Raw genomic sequence first — 24,251 nt, 5'->3', positions numbered from 1 at the left:
TCATGTTTGGCTAGGTTGAACACCATCTGCCATTTCTCCACCCACTTCTGCAACTGATCTATATCCCGCTGTATCCTTTGCTCATCTTCTGTGCTATCCACAACCCACCAATCTTCGTATCATCTGCAAACTTACTAACCCACCCATGTACATTTTCATCTAGGTCATTTATAGACATCACAAACAGCTGAGGTCCAGGTACAGATCCCTGAGGAACACCACTAGTCAGACTTCCAGTCCCATCAACCATTACCTTGTCTTCTACGGGCAAGCAAGTTCTGAATCCAAGTGGCCAATTCACTGTGGATCCCACGCATCTTAATCTTCTGGATGAGCCTCCCATGAGGGACCTTGTCAAACACCTTACTAAAATCCATGTAGACAACATCCATAGCGCTACATTCATCAATCACTCTTGTCACCTTGTCAAAAAACTCAGGTTAGTAAGGCATGATGCCCTGCATAAAGCCATGCTGACTGTCCCTATTTAGGCCATGGTTTTCCAAATGCACATGAATCCCATCCCCAAGAATCCTCTCCAGTAACTTCCCTACCACTGATGAGAGACTCACCAGTCTATAGTTACCAGGATTATCCTTGCTTTTCTTGAATAATGGAAAAACATTAGCAACTCACTAGTCCTCCAGGACCTCACCTGTGGGTACAGATGACACAAAGATATTAGTCAAGCCCCCAGCAATCTCATCTCTTGCCTCTCCCAATAACCTGGTGTATATCCCATCAGGCCCTGGGGGGCTTATCCATCTTAATGCTCTTGAGAGACCCAACACTACCACCTCCTTTATCTTGAAATGCCCTAGCATATTAGCATGCTCCACACTGATCTCCCTATCCTCCACATCCTTCTTGTTAAATACTGATGCAAAGTACTCGTTAAGGACCTCACCCACATCCTCCACTTCCAAGGAAATGTTTACTCCTTTATCCTCGAGTGGTCCTACGCTCTTCCTAGTTATCCTCTTGCTCTAGGATGCCTTGGGATTCTTTAATCCCATTTGCCAAGGACTTTTCATAGCACCTCCTGGCTTTCCTAATTCCCTTCAAGTTCCTTTCTGGTTTCTTTATAATCCTTAAGTGCTCCATTTGATCCTAGCTAAGCTTTACATACTTCTCCCTTTTCTTCTTGACTAAATTCACCACCTCTCAACATCCAAAGTTCTCTTACTTTGCCATCTTTGTCCTTCCTTCTTACTTGAAGATACCTGTCCCGTACTCTGTGCAGCTGGTCATTAAAAACCCTCCACATCAGATATGGACTTCCCCAAAAACAGCTGTTCCTAATTCATTCTCCTTAATTCCTGCTTAATGTTCTCATAATTTTCCCTACTCCAATTTAATGCTGTCTTGCAAGGTCAATCCTTATTTATAGCAATCTTAAAATGTAAATAGTTGTGGTCATTGTTCCCTAACTGTTTTCCCACTGAAAGGAGAGGCACCTGGCCAGGCTTGTTACCCAACACCAGGTCCAGTACAGCCCCTCCTCTCATTGGACTATTGATATATTGATTTAAGAAACCCTCCTGGATGCACCTAACAAATTCTGCCCTGTCTAAACCTCTTACACTAAGAAGGTCCCAGTTTATATTAGGGAAGTTGAAGTTCCCCATGACGACAACCCTATTAGGTTTTACACCTTTCCCTAATCTGCCCGCATCTCTGTTCCTCAATGTCCCGGTGGCTATTTGTTTGGGGGGGGGGGGGGGGGGGGGGGAAAGAAAAGAGGAGGGGTGGTGAAGTCTGTAGTATAATCCCATCAGAGTGATTATACCTTTCTTATTTGAGTTCTACCCATATAGACTCAGTGGATGAGCCCTCTATTATGTCCTGAGTGCAGCTGTGATACTGTCCCTGATTAGTAGTGCAACTCCCCCCACTTTTACCTCCCTCTATATTTTCTAAAACACCAAAACCCTGGAACATTAAGCACCCATTCCTGTCCCTCTCTCAACCAAGTCTCTATGGCCTCAACATCATAGTTCCATATACTGATCCATGCTCCAAGTTCATCACCTTACTTATAGTATTCAAATACACAACACTTTAAACTATCCATCCCATTGTGTCTATTACTTTGCTGCTGGCTGTTTTTAAACTGGCCCTGACATCTACCTTCCTTTCTATCTCTCCACTTTCTGACCCAGTGCTCTGGTTCCCATCTCCTTGGGAAACTAATTTAAATCCTCCTGAGTAGCACTAGCAAACCTCCCAGCCAGGATATTGGTTCCCCTCCAGCTGAGGTGCAACCAGTCCTTGTACAGGTCACCCCTGTCCCAGGAGAGGTTCCAATGATCCAAGAACTTGAAACCCTGCTCCAGTTCCTCAGCCACTCATTCATCTGTTCTATCATCCTATTCCTGCCCTAACTAGACCATGGCACCAGGAGTAATCTAGAGATTACTGCCTTGGAGGTCCTGCTCTTTAGCCTCTTTCCTAACTCCTTATGCTCACCACACAGGACCTCTTTCCCCCTTCTACCTGTGTCATTGGTGCCAATGTGCACCATGACCTCTGGCTGCTCACCCTCCCCCTTGAGAATATTCTGCAGTCACTCCAAGACATCCTCAAACCTAGCACCTGGGAGGCAGCACACCATCTTGGTGTCTTTTTTGCAGCCACAAAATCTGTGTCCCCCTAACTATCAAGTCTCCTATTACTATTTTTCTGCTTGACTTTACCCTTCCCTGCTGAGCCACAGAGCCAGCCACATTGCTACTGACCCAGCTGCTGCTACACCCCAATAGGTCATCCCCCCAGCAGTATCCAGAGTATACTTGTTGCTGAGGGTTATGGCCACAGGGGAACCCCACACTGACTGATTTCTCCCCTTACTTCTCCTGGTGGTCACCCATCTATCTGAAGCCTGTACCCTGGGTGTGACCACTTTGGTAAAAGTCTCATCTGAGGTTTTCAGCTTCCCAGATTGTCCTGAGTTCATCCAACTCCAGCTCCATTTCCTTAACCTGGTCAGTCAGGAGCTACAGCTGGACGCACTTCTCGCAGATGTTGTCATCAGGGAGATTGAGGTTCCCTGACATCCCAAATCTTACAGGAGAATTCCACTGTCATCGTGCCTACACTGAATCAAGGACTAAGGATTTACAGACAACAAAATAAAGACCTTATCTGTGCCTTCTTACTGAAAGTTCTTTTTTAAAAGCACTGCTCACACTCCCCTCACCTTGGTCACTTACTCAACCTCTTGAACCAAAACTTCAGTCCACCCACACTCCAACACTAAACCACTCCACTTAACCCTTGCTTCTTTTTATTGGCTGCTGTTGATTAGCTAATTAACCAATTATTACTAATAATATGCAAGTGTGCCTCTTTAAGGGTCCTGCTCACTGAAAAAGAACACCAAGCACAGAGACTTACTTCTTTTGAAAACTCTGGCCTCTTGTTCCAAGTCTCGGCTCCCGTTCACTGAAAATTAAAATGTGTTCCTCTTATTTAAAAAGAGCACCTGTCAGCATTTATAGCTTTGACTCGCATGAGGGAAAATAACCATTATAATCAAGCATTAGAAGAATCTTTTATAATCCATTGGAAATTACAGATGAATTACCTTTTCATGAAAATAACAGAACCTCCATTAGTATAGTACTCCCTCAGAAAAGCTCCGGAGTGTCAGCCCAGAGAAGTTTATGAGGTAAATATATTCCTGAAAAGGTCATACTTGAATTGTAGTATTTCAAATTTAGATTATTTCAGCTGATGCTTGTTCTAGGTAGGTAATATTACCACTGCTAGCCGCATATCCTTTTAAATCTGTAGCTTGAAACAAGTGTATTGGCATCTTACAGTAGTGATTCATGCACTTTTGATCCTTTGTTGCATGGATTGAATCTAACCTAATTAGTAAATAATAGGAACAATTATGGTTTCTTCTACTTATTGTTTTCTATCTCTCTTTTTTTTCTAGGTTTTACTGGGACTTGATAATGCTGATGCTTATGGTTGGAAATCTCATAATTATTCCTGTGGGAATCACCTTCTTCACAGAGTCAACATCCACCATTTGGATTATTTTTAATGTTGCATCTGATACCTTCTTCCTTTTGGACTTGATAGTCAATTTTAGAACTGGAATTGTTGTAGAAGACAATGCTGAAATCATATTGGACCCAAATGTGATCAAATGGAAGTACTTGAAGAGCTGGTTTATCTTAGATTTTGTCTCTTCAATACCAGTGGATTATATATTTCTGATTATAGAAAAAGGATTTGATTCTGATGTTTACAAGACTGCTAGAGCACTAAGAATTGTGAGGTTTACAAAAATCCTCAGTCTCTTACGATTATTACGGCTTTCAAGACTTATTCGATATATACACCAGTGGGAGGAGGTAAAGTACTTCTTCATTAAATCTTAGATCAAAGCACAATTTGTAGATCTGTTGTGAAACATATTCAGGTTATTTTTCTGACTACACATATGGTGTTGACACAAAAAAGGTTTTGATTTGGGCAGTGTATAGATTAAAATGAATTTGGCCTTACGGGACTCTGGTGAGCAATCTACCTTGTAAAGGTAGTCATGGTCAGTGTTTGGACTGCTGTGGTGTATCTCATCCAAATCCAAGCTTAAAATGTTCCCAGGAGCTGATGGAAATGGAGAAATGTTTAAAACCTTCTTTGAAGGGACTCCTTTTAATGTTACCTTAGATCCAATTGTCCCATTGCACTGAATGGAATTTTGAGTCTGGGGTGTTGAACTCTGAGCATGTCAGCTTACAACAAAGATTCTGCAGTCAGCTGGAGTGTAATGGTAGCTGGGAACATGGGATCTTACCATGAGATGCAGACTATTATTTGGCAAAAGTACTAGATTTAACAATTACCAGTACCATTTGTCTTTATGTGACTGGGTTGCATTGAGCTTGCGTAACATTTTGTTTTAATCTTGATTTCATTCCAGAAGGTCCCTTATGTAACAGTTTCAGAAGGTTTCTGAATTCAGGCTATTTTAGTCCAGTTCTCAGTGGATGTGAGTTTCATACTGTGCCTGAATTCAATGATAATAGAAATTAATTTGAGAAATTTGTTGCAGAGAGATGATAAGGGAAATATTTCCATCAAACTGGTTCAAGAGGGATGCTTCTGCAAGGAGCAGATTAAACTATATGGCTAATAGTTGGAATTATCTGCTCTTTCTAATCTTACTTTCTTTTGGATGGTGTTTATTATTTTTTATGGACTGGTTGTTGTTTAATTGGTATGAAAATTACTAGTTTCTCATGCACTGGATATTCAGTTTAACTAAAGCATGCACACTCTTCTCATTATCTAATAATATAAACACATTGTTATTCACATTCTCATCAATTAATGTTCAAACCTTTACTTTAGGTGACAGAACATCTCCTAACAATGTTTGTACTTGATCACCATGATGTAATTTAATGGTCAGGCAAAGTCCAAGGCAGATTATGCAAATAGTGCAAAATATGTTTCCCAGAAATTTGACAGGAGCCAGATCTTGATTAATCTGTCATTGCAATGAATGTATACATCCTTGTGATACTCAAATCAATATGCTGCATTGAGATTGTGTGGAACTACACAGATAGATATATGACCATGGCCTTGTGTACAGGCTTAAGCTATTGGTACACTTCTGGTCACTTTGCAGAATGTGCAATCACTTTTTCCCGTGCTTGAGACCATCAGTGACCCTGAAACATGGAGAAGAACAAAAATGGGTAAAAACCCCATTAGATTAGATCTTTGGTTCCCCTATGCACCCTTGAGATTTCCTGGGTTTTACCCAGTGGGTTTATCTAGGCCTGTACTTGCAGTAGGTCCAGGTCCAGTGCAGTAAGTCAGGAGGAATGTTCCTGTCCATTTTTTGTGAATGCTCAGCATCATGTAGATTGATAGAGCCAGGGGCCTCTCACTGAACTTCCTTATACTGGTAGCCATGGTAGATTAAAGATGTTTGTAGCATGCTTCCTTTCCCTCTTAAGCGATCTGAAAGCCCAGGTGCCACGGCCAGGAGTACAATTTCCTATCTGCCGTACATGGTCTCTGCTGAGCTCCTTTCATAGTACTTTTTGTATGGCTCATTTGTCTTTGGTAGATTGTGCAAAATTAATTTTGCATTGAAGTTGTGTCTCTCACAGGATTTCAGGAGCAGTCACAACCCGGTCACTGTTATTTGCATGAATTACATGGTTAAAAACTTGTGTTTTTTTTAAAGCCTGTTCCATTCCAAAACCTGTGTTTGTAAAAATGACAGCTGTGTTTTTAGATATTAGTTCCATTTCCAGTGTGATGGTTATAGTGTTGATGCACCTCTGGCATCCAATTTGCTGCCTGCCCCAGACTTGACTCCCTGGTTATTCTGCATTTGGAAAGGAAGGACTGATTAGGGATAATTAGCAAGGCTTTGTGTGCAGGAAATTGTGCCTCATAAATTTGATTGAATTTTTTGAAGAGGTGACCAAGAGGATTGATGAAAGCAGAATGGTAGATATTGTCTACATGGACTTAAGCAAGACTTTTGACAAGGTCCCATGTAGTAGACTAGTTCAGAAAGTGGGATCTAGAGTGAACTGGCCAATTGGATACAAAATTGGCTTGGTGGGAGGATGGTAGTGGAGGGTTGTTTCTCAGATTGCAGGCCTATGACCAGAGGTGTGCTGCATGGATTGATGCTGGGCCCCCTGTTGTTTGTCATTTATAGAAACAATTTAGATGAGAATGGGTAGGCAAGGTGGTGAAATAGACATTTGGCATGCTGGCCTTCATCGGTCAGGGCATTGAGTATGAGAGTTAGGACGTTGTATTGCAGTCCTACAAGATGTTGGTGAGGCCGCACTTGGAGTATTGTGTACAGTTTTGGTCACCCTGTTACAGGAAAATCATCATTAAACTGGAAAGAGTGCAAAGAAGATTTACGAGAATGTTGCCAGGACTCTGACCTGAGTTATAGGGAGAGGTTAGGCAGGCCAGGACTTTATTCCTTCGAACACGGGAGACTGAGGGGTGACTTGATAGAGGTACGTAAAATCATGAGTGGCATAGATTGAGTGAATGCACATGGTCTTTTTCCTAGGGAAAGGGAATCAAAAACTTAAGGACATAGGTTTAAGGTAAGAGGAGAAAGATTTGAAAGGAACCTGAGGGGCAACTTCACACTGTGGGTAGTGCGTATATGGAATGAGCTGCCAGAGAAAGTAGTCAAGAAGGTACAACAACAACATTTAAGAGACAATTGGACGTGTACATGGATAGGGATATGGGCCAAACTTGGGTCGGCATAGATGAGTTGGGCTGAAGGGCCTGTTTCCATGCTGTATTACTCTGATGCCATGAATCTATGACTCTAAGTGCAAAGTGATGCATTTTGAGAAGTTAAACCAGGGCATGACATACACAGTAAATGACAGGACCCTGGGGAGTGTTGTTGAACAGCACCTAGCAGTACTAGTACAGAATTCCCTGAAAGTTGCAACACACATAGATGAGGTGATGAAGAAAGCATATGGCACACTTGCTTTTCTCAGGCGGGATATTGAGTACAAGAGTTGGGAAGTCATGTTACAGCTGTATAAGAAGTTGCTGAGACTGCACCTGGAATATTGTATGCAGTTCTGATTGTCATACTATAGGAAGAATGTGATTAAATTAAAGAAGACGCAGAAAAGATTCAGAGGATGCTGCTGGGACTATAGGGCTTGAATTATGAGGAGAGACTGGACAGGCTGGGACTGTTTTCTCTGGAACAGGAGGCAGAAAGGTGACCTTATTGAGGGTTATAAAATCATGAGGGGTATAGATCAGCTGTATGGTCACAGTCTTTTGCCCAGGATAGTGGATTCAAAAACAAGAGGGTATAGGTTTAAAGTGAGGGGGGAAATTTAAAGGGGACCTGAGGGGCAGGTTTTTTTACACAGAGGGTGATGGGTATACAGAACAACCTGCCAGAGGAAATGGTAGAGGTGGGTACAATTACAACATTTAAAAGACATTTGGACATGTTCATGGATCCAAAAGGCTTAGAGGGATATGGACCCAATGCAGACAAATGGGACTAGCTCAGAAGGGCACTTTGGTTGGCACTTTGGATGAGTTGGGCTGAAGGGCTGAGTTCTGTGCTGTATAAACCTATGACTCCATGGTGTAATCAGTTGACACCTTATGAATGGCTTTCATTAGCACAGAGCATTTATTCCCACAGGACATCCTTCTTAGGGGCCACAAAAGAAGTGACTGGTCCTACTAGGGCCCTGTGCTTAAAGTATCACAAATGAGGCAAATGCCCGTGATAACCACATTGCCATTTGACGCCGCTTGAGCTCAACAAACACTGCACTCTTCTGAACCCACACAGTCGACTCACCATAATTCCTATTGACCTACACCAATTCCAAGTCCACCAGAAACTTAAAGTTCTCATCCAGATGTTCAGGACCTTCCCTAGATGCCCCTCTCTGACTCTATAATGTCCTCTGGCCCCTGTAACCGTGTGGGATCTTGGGGGTCCTTCAAGTCAGGACTCTGCAGCTAAATGCAGAGCCAACACTGCTTAAAGCATTATGTTGGGGAATTCTCCTCCTTCCACTTCTCTACTTGCCAGTCATTCTAAAAGCAGTGCTTAAATCCTACCTCTGAGCAAATAATTCTTTACTCATCAGTCCTAATATTTTCTTCTTTGGGTCATTGCATGCTTTGTCAGTTTTTGCATCTGTAAGGGATTAGTTTCCAGGTTTTTAACAGAGAAGTCTATTTCCTGCATCTAATGGTTCTTTTGCTAACCTGTGAGTACTTGAAATTCAGACTGACTCCTGAATTTTCAACAGTATTATTGCCCAACTGGGAGTATGGAAAAAGGAAATTTAACAGGTGGCTGTTCTCCAGGGGCCAATAGGCCCTGCCTCTATTTCTGGGATTTTCCATGAAAGTGATGGCAGATGCTGAATGGAGTCCATTCATATTTGGACAGGCATATTCAACTGAAATATTAATGATGGAAAGATGTGTAATCATGTATTTTCCAGCATTAATATCTTAGCATCTATGGTATTGGTTTATTATTGTCACTTGTACCGAGGTACAGTGAAAAACTTGTCTTGCATACCGATCGTACAGATCAATTCATTACACAGTGCATTGAGGTAGTAGAGGGTAAATACAATAACAGAATACAGAGTAAAGTGTTACAGCTACAGGGAAGTGCGTTGCAGGTATACAATAAGGTGCAAGGTCAAACAAGATCTGTGGATAAGGAAGAGGGTGAACACTAGGTCAGTTTATCTCTGACAAAGATATCAGAGGAAATGCAATGAAGGAATTGAGTAACAAATCATCTTGCTCAAGTTAAATATGAAATAAGACCAGGAAAATTCTGGTGGTTTTGCATTGATAATGAAGCAGTGGAGGCAACCAAAAGACTTGGTAGGGAGAGGTGAACATTTTTTAGAATTTTGTGTGTTGTCTTTGGATGGTTACCTCTGCTGCATTTTACTGATGAACACACAATGTTCAATTCCATCCGCATCTCCATAGTAAATGAAGCAGTCCATGCCTGCATGCAGTAAGATCCAGTCAATATTCAGCCATGGGCTGATGATTAGTGGGTAACATTCATACCATGAAAGCCAAGCAATGACCACCTCCAACATGAGAGAGTCTAACCACCTACCCTTAACATTCAATGGTATTACCATCACCGAATCCTCTACCATCAGTATCTTTAGAGTCACCATTAAGTGGAAGTTCAACTGCACCAACCACGTAATTACCATGGCTACAATATCAGGCTGTAGGATGGGTATCCTGTGAGTGAGTGACTCACCTGATACTTCAAAGCTTTCACAAAAACTAGCCTCCCCTCCATGGAATCTGTCTACAATTCCCGCTGCCTCAGCAAAGCAGCCAGCTAAACCAAATACCCCTTCTCGCCCCTTCCATCAGGCAGAAGCTACAAAAGCTTGAAAATACACACCAACAGGTCCAAGGACAGCTTCTAACCTGCTGTTATCAGATTCTTGAATGGACCTCTTGTACATTAATGATGAACTCTTGACCTCGCAATCTACCTCATCATGGCCCTTGCACCTTATTGTCGACTTACACTGCACTTTTTCTGTAATTGTAACTGAGGCACTATATTCTGTTATTGCTTTTTCCTTGTACTACCTCACTGTACTTGCGTTTTAAAGTGATCTGTATAGATGACTTGGTTTTTCATTGTATCTTAGTACATGTGATAATAATACTCTAATTCCAATAGAGAAATAAAGGACTGCAGATGCTCATTTATTGGCTTGGCATGGACACAACTGATAAGTGGTGAAATGAATCAGGTGCCTAAGTCCTTGATGTCCAGCCCTGCTAAGGGTGGGAAAGGGACCATGGCTAATGAAGAATTTGAACTCAGTGGAGGAATGTGCTGTCAGGCCTTGCTTCCCAATATTGGTATCACTATTCTGAAATTATACAAGATATAAGATTTCTTTATTAGTCACATGTACATCGAAACACACAGTGAAATGCACCTTTTGCGTAGAGTGTTCTGGGGCTGCCTGCAAGTGTGGCCAGGCTTCCGGAACCAACGTAGCACGCCCACAACTTCCTTTGTGTTTGCATGATGGACTGCTTTACCCTTGAAAAGCTATTTATTTTTCTAGTACCTTGTTTTTATTTGCCTCTGTACTCATCCTGCTTACAATACAACTATTTGCTCCAACATTGTTGATCATCTCATTTTGACAATCACATTAACAATACTTCATTGGGTTAACTAAAAAACACATTGTTATTCAAAGGAACATTTGCTGAATAAATTCAATACTTACAACACTTTAATGCTAATTATATCCTGGTAAAGGTAACTTTTGACCATCTTTTGCACAAATCCTGCTACAAGCATAGTAATTTGTTTTATTTTGCTGTTTTAATTACATGTTAAGAACATCAGTCATTACTTCTTTGATCCCATGGCCCATCAGGTTGTGTCTCTGGGCTGATGCTCTGAGCCCATGAGGCCAGTGTAGTGAGGGGATTCTGCATCTCCCAGAGCCAAGTGGTGTATGTACAGAGTTAAAGGATTCCCTGCATTATGAAGCCCTGCGTTACAAACTCTTATTGACCTGAATCTCATGAAAGGTGCCTTTCAAGTGCAATTCCCTTTTGTTCCTCTTTTGGATGCTGATATGCGAGTTGCTACTCAGTCAGCGTCAGTAGTGGATATTCCCAACACAAGGACCCAGACACAGGTATTTGAGACTTTTTGTACTTTGAGATACAATACAGGTGAACAGAATGGTATGCCCTCCACTGTGATGTGATGTGGACAAAGTTCAATGCTGTTCCGACCTGCTGAGTTCCTCCAGCACTTTTTGTGTATTGCTCCAGATTCCAGCATCTGCAGAATTTCTTGTGTCTCCGATGAACTTTCCTTCCTTTCCCTGTTTAAAGTACTGATATTGGTTTATTATTGTCACTTGTACCGAGGTACAGTGGAAAAACTTGTCTTGCATACCGATTGTATAGGTTAATTCATTACACAGTGCAGTTACATTGAGTTATTACAGTGTGTACAGAGCACAGAGTCCTGTCAGTATATCCAATGAAAACTGGGAGGGAAAGGGCCCGTTAAAATTGGGGAAGAATAAAACTACATTGATGCCAGTAATGATTCTGACTCCTGGGGTTTGGGTAGTGTCCTATATCCTAGTTGCAGGTGAGTGAGAACCTCAAATTGCAATAGTGTGATGATATAATTCAAATAATTCAGGGCCTGATACCATTCTAACATGGAATAATTCAGTCAGCAGGTGTTGCTGTTCTTGAAATTGGTTAGAAGGAGCAGCAGGGTTAGAAGAAAATTAAACAGTCAAGTTCTTTCTATGGGTCAGGAGTATCTTGGATTGGCATGCAGGATGTAGAGGACAGCTACTTGTACTTTGAATGAGTGAGGAGATTCCCTCCCCAGCCACAACAGTTTAAAAACTGTGTCGCAATTATTCTGCATGTCTCCTTGGCGGCTAGAACTAAAATTGAAACTAACAGATGGAAAATCACAAAGAAAATGCTGGAAATCTGAAATAAAACACAGAATACTAGAGATGCTCTAGAGATCAGGCAGCACCAATGGGGAGAGGGACAAAGTTAATGTTTTCATCATAATGTGCTGGTAGGACTTTCTGTCTGATTTTGATGTTACCAGAATGTAACAAAAAACAATTCAGTTCACTATTCTATTATTATATCATGCAAGATATGATGACCTGCTCCGTATTTTCTGCATTTTGATTCCGATGGAAAATCATGGTGTTTAACTTCCTGTTTATGTACTTCTAAATATCTCTTTGAAGGTGAGTCATTGCACTGAAGAGATACATCTGTGTACCTATGCTGATATCTGGTACAGCAAAAGCAGAATGGGATTGTCAATAATTGGATTGCTGATGACTGGTTATTATGTGGGGAGAAATTACTCAGAAGGCAAGACACTTGCTGGTAAATATTTAACCTCTGATCTGCTGTAGTAACAATTGAATTTAAATAACTATTTCTAATTAGTAACAGTGAAATATTTCAGGTAGACATTGTTTTATAGTAATCCCAGAATTGTTTGCCCCTGTTGTACTTCTACCACATGGCCCTCAGATACTTTTGATGCTCTGTCTCAGTTTATGACCTTCTAAAGCAAATCAACAGTTAGACACCAATCAACATTTCATTCGGATCTAGGGCCCTCACCTGAAACCTTGTTCTTTCCACAGATGCTGACTGAACTGCTGATAGCTTCAAATATTTGTTTCATTTCAGATATCTAGCATCTCCTGTTTTTCATGGGGTTTTGTTGTTGATCCTCTCCACCAGTTTCCTCTGGATTAGTTGCTTCAGGTGGTGCTCAGATCCAACAGTTGGAAGGACACGTGACTTTAACTTCCTGAGGTAGATCAGACTATTCTTCTCCAGCCCAAGACAGTGATGTTAAGTTCTTGCCATCCTGATGGAGACCAGCTAGCTAGATGCTCAGCAGCTGGGCATGTGAACCGTGCGATTGGAGAGGCTTCAATACCCCTTCTTGAAATTCTCAAATCAGCATTTTCAATTTCATTAATTGAAAATAAAGGAACAAAGAGTATGTCAAGGAGGCCTGAACTCTTCCTTGAATTTTTAATCTTGGGAAGTTTTGGGAAGTTGATTGTAATCACTATGTTGTGGGCAAAGTGAGAGATGGGCAGGTGTGCTTTCACACCCAGTTGCAAAATAACATAACTAAACATAACAGCACAACCACACAGCACAGTTGTCCTTTTGTGGGATTTAAAGAAAAGTGCTACTGTGGTAGAAGTACCATTACAAAGGCACAGAGGTGCAGCAGTTTGTGCTGCTGCCTTAGACTCCCACCGCCTGCATCCAGTCCTGACTTTGGATGCCGTTCATGTAGAGTTTGCGTGTTCGTTCCTCTCAAAGAGTGTGCTTCCTCTCAGAGATATACTGGGTTAATTGGATTCTGCAAATTACCCTTAGTGTGTGTAAGTGGGGGAATGGAAGTGATGGAATTGCTCTACTGAGAGCCAGCATGGACTCAAATGGCCTCATCCTCTGTCATAATAATGGATCTGCTGAAGACATCTCAAAAAGTTGCCACGGTCCGGTGTCATCTTGGATGGTCATGTAAGTAAGTAAGGGAAAATTGGGCAGGGATGTGAATTCAATATCTGACATCCTTTCTCCATCTGCGAATTAAAATCGATCGTGATATACTTCAATCTGCTGTGTTCAGATCCATGTGGAATATCAGATTTTTGTTTTCTATAATGGCTTGAGAGTTCTAAGGCAGGTTTATTTGAAAACTGGGAAATAAACAGATGTCTCCTCGACCAAGATGTTGTGTTGTGTACACTTTGGCAGCTATGTTCTAAACTTAGCTTAAATCAGCTTTAGGGTATTCATTCCATGCTCAGGTCAACAGATTAATGAGTACGCCACAGAGATCTAGAGCTTTATTTTGCAGTTTTCTGTCCTTGGCTTTATTCTCATTTAGGCTAGTGTCTGAAATTCATTGACATTTCCATATTTGAGAGCTGTCAGTTGTGTTGTTTTCAATTTATCCTGAATAATCCTTGAGCATTATTTATGTGGCAAATGCATTATCTTAGCACCTGAGCCCGAGTCATACAGCATGGGAACGGGCCCTTTGGCTCATCAAATCCATGCCCACCATCAACCACCCATTTGCACTAATCCTACAATAATCTCGTTTTACTCCCCCCTCATTCTCATTGACTCTCCCCAAGTTCTACCAGTCACCGGCACACTATGGGCAAGTCGCTTTTCCAATCGGCAGGTCTTTGAGATATGGAAGGAAATCCATGTAGTCACAGGAAGATGGAACTGGAGGTCAGGATCGAACCCAGCTTACTGGAGCTGTGAGGCAGCAGTTCTACCAGCTGTACCACAGTGATTTTAACCATGTAGTATTTAAACATACTGACCCATTATGAATCTTGTTTAGGGCTGTTGAGCCATGTTTATTAACCATTCTAAGCTTCTCTGTGAAGATGGTGATAAGTCTTCTCCTTAATGATGGTGATTTTAGTTTCCAAGCTATTGACATAAAGTTGTGCCAGCTGGCCTATTTGTGCCAGTATTTGCTTTTTGGCAGAGTTATCAAGAAATGGCACTGCCCTGATTTTTCCACATATGCCTATGTCTGCTTTCCTACCAAAAAATATTTTCCCACTGCAGTTAAATGTTACTATTGTATCTGGTTCCATCTTCCTTTTAGATGGTGCATTTTAAATCATGTGAATTTGTACATGGGACATGTAGTAGGTCATCCGATCCCTATAGCCTGCTCCGCCATTTCATGAGATTATGCCTGATCTTGCTATTTTTTTTGTAGTTTACCCTTGTTGTTTCTTGTTCTTTTCTGGTCACAGTAGTCTCAGGTTGGTCACTAGAAATGGATTTTTTTATTTATTGCATTAAAGCTATTCATAATTTTGAACATCTCTTTCTGATTTTCCTTTTACTCCAGCAAGAACAATTCCAGCTTCTCCACTTGTTTCTTACAATCTGTCCTTTATCCTTTGCTGTTGGTCATTATTTATGTTTGGAACGTGACGTAAGATGGAAATATTTTTCAGGCCAAGCAGCGTCTGCAGGGAGAGAAACAGAGCTAACTTTTTAGATCAGCAGCTTCTCATCAGAAATGGGAAAAGTTCAAAAGGAAACAAGTGTTAACTTGCTGAAAAAATGTGGAGGGGTGAAGTTGCACAGCTAATGGGGTTGTGCCTCACAGTTTCAGCAACCCAGGTTCAATCCCAACCTCTGTGCTGTCTGTGTGGAATTTCTCCCTGTGAATTTGGTCTGGGTGCTCGTCCTACATCTGAAACATATGCAGGCTGGTAGGTTAATTGGCCACTGTAAATTATTGCCCCTAGTGTGTAGATAAGTGGTAAAATCTTGTGGGCAGAGAGAGTTGAAGGGAATGTCGGGGGAAATAAAATAGGTCAGGTAAAATAAAGTAGGTAAAATTGGTGTAAAACTAGGTGCTGGATTTCTGACGCTTTGAAAGGCCAAAAGGCCTGTTTCCGTGCTGTATCTCTCTATGACTGTATATAAAAAAAAAAGTTGGTAATTTGGTGATGATATGGAGAGAGTCAGTGGCACAGCTGAAAGACAGTGGTGAAGAAAATCTGAAGGAGGTGGAAACAAATAAAATTTGAAGTACTGGAAAAGAGAGAGATGAAGAAAAAAATCCCTGAATACTGGAAATGTGAGGCTGACCAAGCAATGGTCAGTCCCTGTGGCTTTCATATGACCTTGGCATTCTACCACCTCCTTAATAGCATGTGACATGAGCACAGTTGACTGGACATGTATATGTGATGTTGGGGATCTCAAGTGAAGGTCGATGTGATAATTTGCTTGGTGGTTTTGGCTGAAGGTTCTTGAGACTGCTTCAGTGTTACCTCCTACACTGTGAAATCAGCAGGTTAGCATCACTTTAAAGAGGTGACCATGCCTCATTCATTTGGCACATTAGTTGCTATGTGACTACTGCAGTAAGCAGCTGACCTTCTACACTAATAATCTGTTCTGCCATCTCTACTTTGGTAATAATAGAACAGAACTGACTACGTCACAAGCTTTATTCTAACTTTAGAATCTCACTGGCAGTTGAAGGCCAGTTAGCAGAGTGCAAGGACCTCTGGTTTATGTGATTTAAGGAAGTGATATAAGCTGGTGACATAACTGGCTGACCCTTCCCTTTGCACCCAGTCCTGCTCCAGATACCACACAATGTGCTGCAGGATTAGGAGGTTGCTAATGACTAATCCATCCATTGAAAGTGATTAACAGTAGGAGTGATAGTTAAATAGAAAAGAACTGTGAGCAGTTTTCTGATCAAAATGATTAAAAAAAATTCTTGCAATCAGTGCAATTAAATTATTGCAATTAAAAGCTGTCACACCAAAGCATTAGCAAAATATATCATTGAAAAGCTAAAAATAGTCCTGCTCTTCCTGATCCCACAAAATACAATAAAGCTTGCCTTTGGGTCCTTCTTCAGTCAATGCATCTGTCAATACTGTCTAGAACAGGTGCATTCTCCTCGGGCATTACCCATATAGGGCCACATAAACTTCCCATAGCTTCTGGTTGTATATTTAAGGAACTGCTGCCAGATTCAAGTGTACATTCCTGCAGTAGACGAGAAAAGCTAGTAGAGGCTACACTGAAGGCAGAAACCAAGTGAGCAAGCTGGTCTTTTGAAGAGCTACCTCTGCATCACCCACACCAATTTCACTCCACTGCCCACCCCTCTCATAATGTTTATAGTGTTCTTTTTTCACAACACTGCATGAAATAACATTTCTGGGGTGGAATATAATTGTGACCATTTTCCAATCAAGCTGCACCATTCTGGAAATTTCTGTTCTGGCACTTCTGGCTGTCTATTACCCTTTGGCAATGGTTGGGATTTAGAACATACAGTGCAAGAACAGACCTTTCAGCCCACAATGTTGTGCCAAACTAGATAAGTTATTAAGTGCACTAATTAAGTAACTAATCAGTGCATGGCATTCTGAGCAGTACCATTGTTGATCTTTTCCAGAACAAATGAGTTTTAATAATACCACCCCAGCCTTGGGAGCATACTCCAGTACATAGAAAACATAGAACATAGAAAAACTACAGCACAGTTCAGGCCCTTCGGCCCACAAGGCTGTGCCGAACATGTCCCTACCCTATAAATTACTAGGCTTACCCATAGCCCTCTATTTTTCTCATCTCCATGTACCTATCCAACAGTCTCTTAAAAGACCCTATCGTATCTGCCTCCACCACCGTTGCCTACAGCCCATTTCACACACTCACCACTCTCTGAGTAAAAAAAACTTACCCCTGACATCTCCTCTATGTCTACTCCCCAGCACCTTAAACCTATGTCCTCCTATGGCCACCACTTCAGCCCTGGGGAAAAGCCACTGACTATCTACCCGATCAATACCTCTCATCATCTTATATAGCTCTATCAGGTCCCCACTCATCCTCCGTCGCTCCAAGGAGAAAAGGCCGAGTTCCGTCAACCTACTTTCATAAGGCATGCTCCGCATTCCAGGCGGCATCCTTGTAAATCTCCTCTGCACCCTTTATGGCTTCCACATCCTTTCTGTAGTGAGGTGACCAGAAATGAGCACAGTACTCCAAGTGGGGTCTGACCAGGGACCTATATAGCTGCAACATTACCTCTCGGCTCCTAAATTCAATTCCCTGATTGATGAAGGACAATACACCATATGCCTTTTTAACCACAGAGTCAACCTGCGCAGCCGCTTTGAGCGTCCTATGGACTCAGACCCCAAGATCCCTCTGATCCTCCACACTGCCAAGAGTCCTACCATTAAGACAATATTCTGACATCATATTTGACCTACTAAAATGAACCACTTCACACTTATCTGGGTTGAACTGCATCTGCCACTTCTCAGCCCAACTTTGCATCCTATCTATGTCCCTCTGTAACCCTCTGACATCCCTCCAAACTATCCACAACACCCCCAACCTTTGTGTCATCTGCAAACTTACTAACTCACCCCTCCACTTCCTCATCCAGGTCATTTATAAAAATCACAAAGAGCCAGGGTCCCAGTACAGATCCCTGAGGTACACCACTGGTCACCGACCTCCACGCAGAATACGACCCTGTTTGTTGCTCTTTGCCTTCTCTGGGCCAGCCAGTTCTGAATCCACACTGCAATGCCCCCTTGGATCCCATGCCTCCTTACTTTCTCAATAAGCCTTGCCTGGGGTACCTTATCAAATGCTTTGCTGAAATCCATATACACTACATCTACTGCTCTTCCTTCATCGATGTGCTTAGTCACATCCTCAAAAAATTCAATCAGGCTCGTAAGGCAGCATCTGCCCTTGACAAAGCCATGCTGACTATTCCTAATCATATTATACCTTTCCAAATGTTCATAAATCCTGCTTCTCAGGATCTTTTCTGTTAGCTTACTAACCACTGAGGTGAGACTCACCGGTTTATAATTCCCTGGGCTATCCCTACTCCCTTTCTTGAATAAGGGAACAACATCCGCAACCCTCCAATCTTCTGGAACCTCTCCAGTCTCCATCTATGATGCAAAAATCATCGTCAGAGGTTCCAAAATCTCTTCCCTCGCCTCCCACAGCAGCCTGGGGTACATCTCATCTGGTCCCGGCGACTTATCCAACTTGATGCTTTCCAAAAGTTTCAGTACCTCCTCTTTCCTAATATCTACATGGTCAAGCTTTTCAGCCCGCTGCAAGTCCCCACTACAATTCCCCAGATCTTTTTCTGTAGTGAACACTGACGTAAAATATTCATTAAGTACCTCAGCCATTTCTTCCGGATCCATACACACTTTCCCACTACTGCACTTGATAGGCCCTATTCTTTCGCATCTTATCCTCTTGCTCTTCACATACCTGTAGAATGCCTTGGGATTTTCCTTAATCCTACCCGCCAAGGCCTTCTCATGCCCCCTTCTGGCTCTCCTAATCTCCTTCTTAAGCTCCTTCCTATTAGCCTTATACTCTTCCAGATCTCTAACATTACCTAGATCTCTGTACCTTTTGTAAACTTTTCTTTTCCTTTTGACTAAATTCATTATAGCCTTTGTACACCACGGTTCCTGTATCCTCTTGTGACTCCCCTGTCTCATTGGTACATGCTTATGTAGAACTCCACACAAATATCCCCTGAATATTTGCCACATTTCTTCCATACTTTTCCCTGAGAACATCTATTCCCAATCTAATCTTCCAATTTCCTGCCTGAGAGCCTCATAATTCTTTTCTAGTCTGTCTGTTCCTATCTCTCTCCAGTGCTAACGTAAAGGAGATAGGATTATGTTCACTATCACCAAAATGTTCACCCACTGAGAGATCTGACACCTGACCAGGTTCATTTCCCAAGAGCAAATCAAGCACAGCCTCTCCTCTTGTAGGCCTATCTACATATTGTGTCAAGAACCCTTCCTGAACACACTTAACAAACTCCACCCCATCTAAACCCCTCACTGTCTGGAGATGCCAATCGATGTTTGGGAAATTAAAATCCCCCCATCACAACAACTCTGTTATTCTCACACCTTTCTAGGATCTGCTTCCCTATCTGCTCCTCAATATCCCTGTTACTCTTGGGTGGCCTATATATAAAAAAAAAACACCCAGTAAAGTAATTGACCCTTTCCTGTTCCTAACCTCCACCCACAGAGTCCCTCCATGACGCCCACCTTTTCCGCAGCCGTGACACTATCTCTGATCAACAGTGCCACTCCCCCACCCCTTTTACCTCCCTCCCTGTCCTTTCTGAAACAGCTAAAACCCGGCACTTGAAGCAACCATTCCAGTCCCTGAGCCATCTAAGTCTCCGTAATGGCCACCACATCATAGCTCCAAGTATTGATCCAAGCTCTAAGCTCATCTGCCTTGTTCACAATACTCCTTGCGTTAAAATAGACACATCTCAAACCTATCTGAGCACATCCTTTCTCTGTCACCTGCCTATCATACCTACTACTAGCTTTCTCTATTTGAGAGCCAAACACCTCTTCCCCAGTCTCTCCAGTTTGGATCCCACCCCCCAACAATTCTAGTTTAAACCCTCCCCAGTAGCCTTAGCAAACCTCCCTGCCAGGATATTGGTGGTCCCCCGGGAATCAAGTGCAACCTGTCCTCTTCGAACGGGTCATACCTGCCCCAAAAGAGGCCCCAATGATCCAGAAATCTGAATCCCTGCTCCTTACTCCAATCCCTCAGCCACGCATTTAACCTCCTCCTCATTCTGTTCCTATACCCACTGTCACTTAGCACAGGCAGTAACCCAGATTTTACTACCTTTGAGGTCCTGCTTCTCAACTTCCTTCCTAGTTCTCTATAGTCTTTTTTCAGGACCTCATTCCTTTCCCTACCCATGTCGTTGGTACCAATATGTACCACCACCTCTGGCTGTTCTCCCTCCCCCTTCAGGATATCTTGGACGCGAAACATCCCAGACCCTGGCACCTGGGGGGCAAACTACCTTCCGAGTTTCTTTCCTGTGTCCACAGAATCGCTTCTCTGCCCACCTAATTATAGAGTCCCCTATCACTACTGCCCTCCTCTCTCCTTCCCTACCCTCCTGAGCCACAGGGCCGGACTCTGTGCCAGAGACACTGCCACTGTTGCTTCCCCCAGGTAGGCTGTCTCCCCCAACAGTACACAAGCAGGAGTACTTATTGTCAAGGGGTACAGCCACAGGGGTACTCTCTAGTATCTGACTCTTCCCCTTCTCCTTCCCCTTCCCCCTCCTGACTGTGACCCACTTGCCTGAATCCCGTGGCCCCGGTGTGACCACCTGCCTATAACTCCTTTCTACCACCTCCTCACTTTCCCTGACCAGATGCAGGTCACTGAGCTGCATCTCCAGTTCCCTAACATGGTCCCTCAAGAGCTGCAGCTTGACACACTGGGTGCAGATGTAGCCCTCCCGGAGGCAGGGAGGCTCCAGGAACTCCCACATCTGACACATCTGCGGTACAGGATACCGCACTCACACCCTTTCCTTTCCTCAAGTCACCTACCTTTTCTCGCCCCTTTATGCCAAAGCCCCTTGAGCCAAAGCCCAAAACACCCTGCTCCCTCTCACTCCACTGCCAGCTCCGACGCTGCCCGCTGGATATGGCGGTTTGCTTTTTAAACTGCCTGCGTCGCGCCTGCGCAGTCCAGCCCCCACTCCTCCCGATTAAAACTTATAAAACACTTAAAACAGAACCTTATAAAAATCTAACCCTAATAATAACAACCCTATTAAAAACAAACCCTTATAATTAAAACCCTATTAAAAAAGGTAAAAAAGAAAAACTTATCTGCTCCGAAGTCTTCCGAAGCAAAACCCACGAAGCCTCCGAGCTTTTTTTTCTCTCCCCACTTTCTAAACGTCCTATGACTTGCTTCTCTTAGGCCCCCAATCAACCACTCTAGTCTAAGTATTCCCACCTACCAACTTTATCCTCTAATTTCCCCAGATGGCCTTGGCCACAATTCCCTGACTCTCTACAAGACTCAGATCCCCTGCCACCCCTCCTTCCCTCCCACCCCTCTCCTCCTCAAGTCCTGATCTGATCCCTGATGTTTGGTCAGCCACCCCTCCCAAGCTGCTATTAGTCCACTGGCACTTCCTTGCTCCAACTTCCTTGTTCTAGGTCTGATGCTGGATGCTGTAATCCCCTTTGATCAATCTGTAGTATGCAAAGGATGGCTGAGCCATGTGTGAGGCCTTGGTCATTCAGCATCTTTTAGTGCACACAACAAGTTCCATGTGATAATATCCATTCTGGTACAAGTTCCATGCAATAATATCCAACTGAGTAATTACTTATGGCATCTGTGGTTATGTTGCTTCACCAGATTTGCAAAATTCTGTACATTTTCATTGCAGCATAAATGTGGTCATATTTTGGATTTGATTTACCTGGTTATATGTAATGTTGCTGAACTCTGAAGTAAATTTAGAATTAGGCAATTGTTCCAGCTTGAACTTCTGGAAAGCACTGGGAGGATTGATAACAGAGGGGCCCTTTATGGTGAGGGAGGCTTCCATTGCCATAATGGGGTTGGATGATGGTGGGGGCAAGGGGAGGCAGCAGAGTAAAAGGAGCCCACCAAAAGGAGGAAACAAAACAGAGGACCAGCCAACTCTACCCACCTTGGCCAGATTGGTCAAACTTGTTCAATGCTTAAAGCACTTGGAAAATTAAGAAGTAAAAAACTTGCTTGTTAAAGACTTGAAACAAGTCCTCATGAAACAAGAATCTTGAAACATTCTGAGAAATGATTTTATACAATTTTAGACAAATTTAAGCACTTTTAACAGCCATTCCCTTCCATTCAAATCAAGAGAAAAAGATTAGTTGTGCCCTCCCTTGTTGAAAGATTCTTCCCTGAGTTGGGCATGTAACTTTAAAGCACTTTGACCACATTTTCTCTCCTTGCTATAGACCATGGGAATTTGAGCATTGGAGTGCAGGTGACTGCCCAGTGATCATCCGCTGACAGATTCATCATACTCTTGCACATTTCTGAAAATTTGGAGACAGCTGACACAAATGTGGGTGATACTGACAGATTTGTAGATATTTTTCTGCAAAATCAAGCAATTATATTGGTATTGGTTTATTATTGTCACTTGTACTGAGGTACAGTGAAAATCTTGTCTTGCATTCCATTCATACAGATCAATTCATTACACAGTGCATTGAGGTAGTACAGGGTTAAAACAATAACAGAATACAGAGTAAAGTGTCACAGCTACAGGGAAGTGCATAGCAGGTGCAAAGTCAAACAAGGTAGATTGTGAGGTCTAGAGTCCATCTCATTGTACAAGGGAACTGTTCAATAGTCTTATCACTGTGGGATAGAAGCTGTCCTTGAGCCTGGTGGTACGTGCCCTCAGTCTCCTGTATCTTCTTACCTGATGGAAGAGGAGAGAAGAGAGAATGACCCAGGTGGGTGGTGTCTTTGATTATGCCAGCTGCTTCACCAAGGCAGCGAGAAGTATAGACAGTGTCCAAGGAGGGGAGGCTGGTTTCCGTGATGCGCTGGGCTATGTCCACAGCTCTCTGCAGTTTCTTGCAGTCTTGGGCAGAGCCATACCAAGCTGTGATGCATCCAGATAGGATGCTTTCTATGGTGCATCGAATGAAGTTGGTGAGTGTCAAAAGGGACATGCCACATTACTTTAGCCTCCTGAGGAAGTAGAGGCACTGGTGAGCTTTCTTGGCCATGGCGTCTACATGGTTGGACCAGGACAGGCTATTGGTGATGTTCACTCCTGGGAACTTGAAGCTCTCAACCCTCTTGACCTCAGCACCCTTGATGTAGATGGGTGCATGTACACTGTCCCCTTTCCTGAAGTCAATGACCAGCTCTTTTGTTTTGCTGACATTGAGGGAAAGGTTGTTGTCGTGACACCATGTCAATAAGCTCTCTATCTCCTTCCTGTACTCCGACTCATCATTATTTGAGATATGGCCTATTACGGTGGTATCATCTGCAAACTTGTAGATGGAGTTAGAGTAGAATCTGTCCACACAGTCATGAGTATATAGGGAGTGGAGGATGCAGCCTTGTGGGGAACCAGTGTTGAGAATAATTGTGCTGGAGGTTTTGCTACTTATCCTCAATGAGTGCGGTCTGTTGGTCAGGAATTCAAGGATCCAGTTGGTGTTGAGTCCCAGATCTCGGAGTTATATCCCACATGTTGACTTTTCATATAATCAATTGACCATTTGTGTCTCTTTTAGTCTTACTTGAATGATGTGATAGTCATTACGTTGTGACTTCTGGTAAGCATTGATGAAGGCGAACATATGGAAAGCTGGCAGTAGTAGTAAAAGGCTATGCTGCTACACAAAACTGAATAATACTCCTGCACATTATTGTGCCATGGCCCAGAGCTGTGGTTCAGAAGAGAATAGTAAACAGGAGGTTCCCGAGTATTACATATTATGCATTTCTTGAATAGGTTACTGCTCTGGAATTACAATGTTCTCCATTTTCTATTTTCAACCACCTTAAATCCAGATTTCCGCTGGACAGCCAGCAATCCAAAATTTAAGAAAGCAAACCACTTAGAATTTAATTTATAGCAGATGCTGTAAATCGCATTAATGGAATTAAAGGGACTAGACATTGTCACAAGCTCGGGCAGTTTATTCCTGCAATCT

The 24,251-nt window shown here is 42.7% G+C and overlaps 1 protein-coding gene across 1 annotated transcript in view; it reads left to right on the top strand.

The window, feature by feature from the left end:
• Positions 1-24,251, top strand: part of LOC127567543 (potassium/sodium hyperpolarization-activated cyclic nucleotide-gated channel 1-like) — a 194,453-nt gene that overhangs the window by 31,792 nt on the left and 138,410 nt on the right. The window contains exon 2 of the mRNA XM_052010562.1: positions 3,944-4,367. Within this exon, the coding sequence (XP_051866522.1) occupies positions 3,944-4,367 (424 nt within the window). The remainder of the gene's footprint in view (positions 1-3,943; positions 4,368-24,251) is intronic.

The sequence above is a fragment of the Pristis pectinata genome, chromosome 2 (assembly GCF_009764475.1).
Source record: "Pristis pectinata isolate sPriPec2 chromosome 2, sPriPec2.1.pri, whole genome shotgun sequence".
In the NCBI taxonomy this organism is placed as follows: domain Eukaryota; kingdom Metazoa; phylum Chordata; class Chondrichthyes; order Rhinopristiformes; family Pristidae; genus Pristis; species Pristis pectinata.
This window is presented reverse-complemented; position numbering and strand designations above follow the sequence as displayed.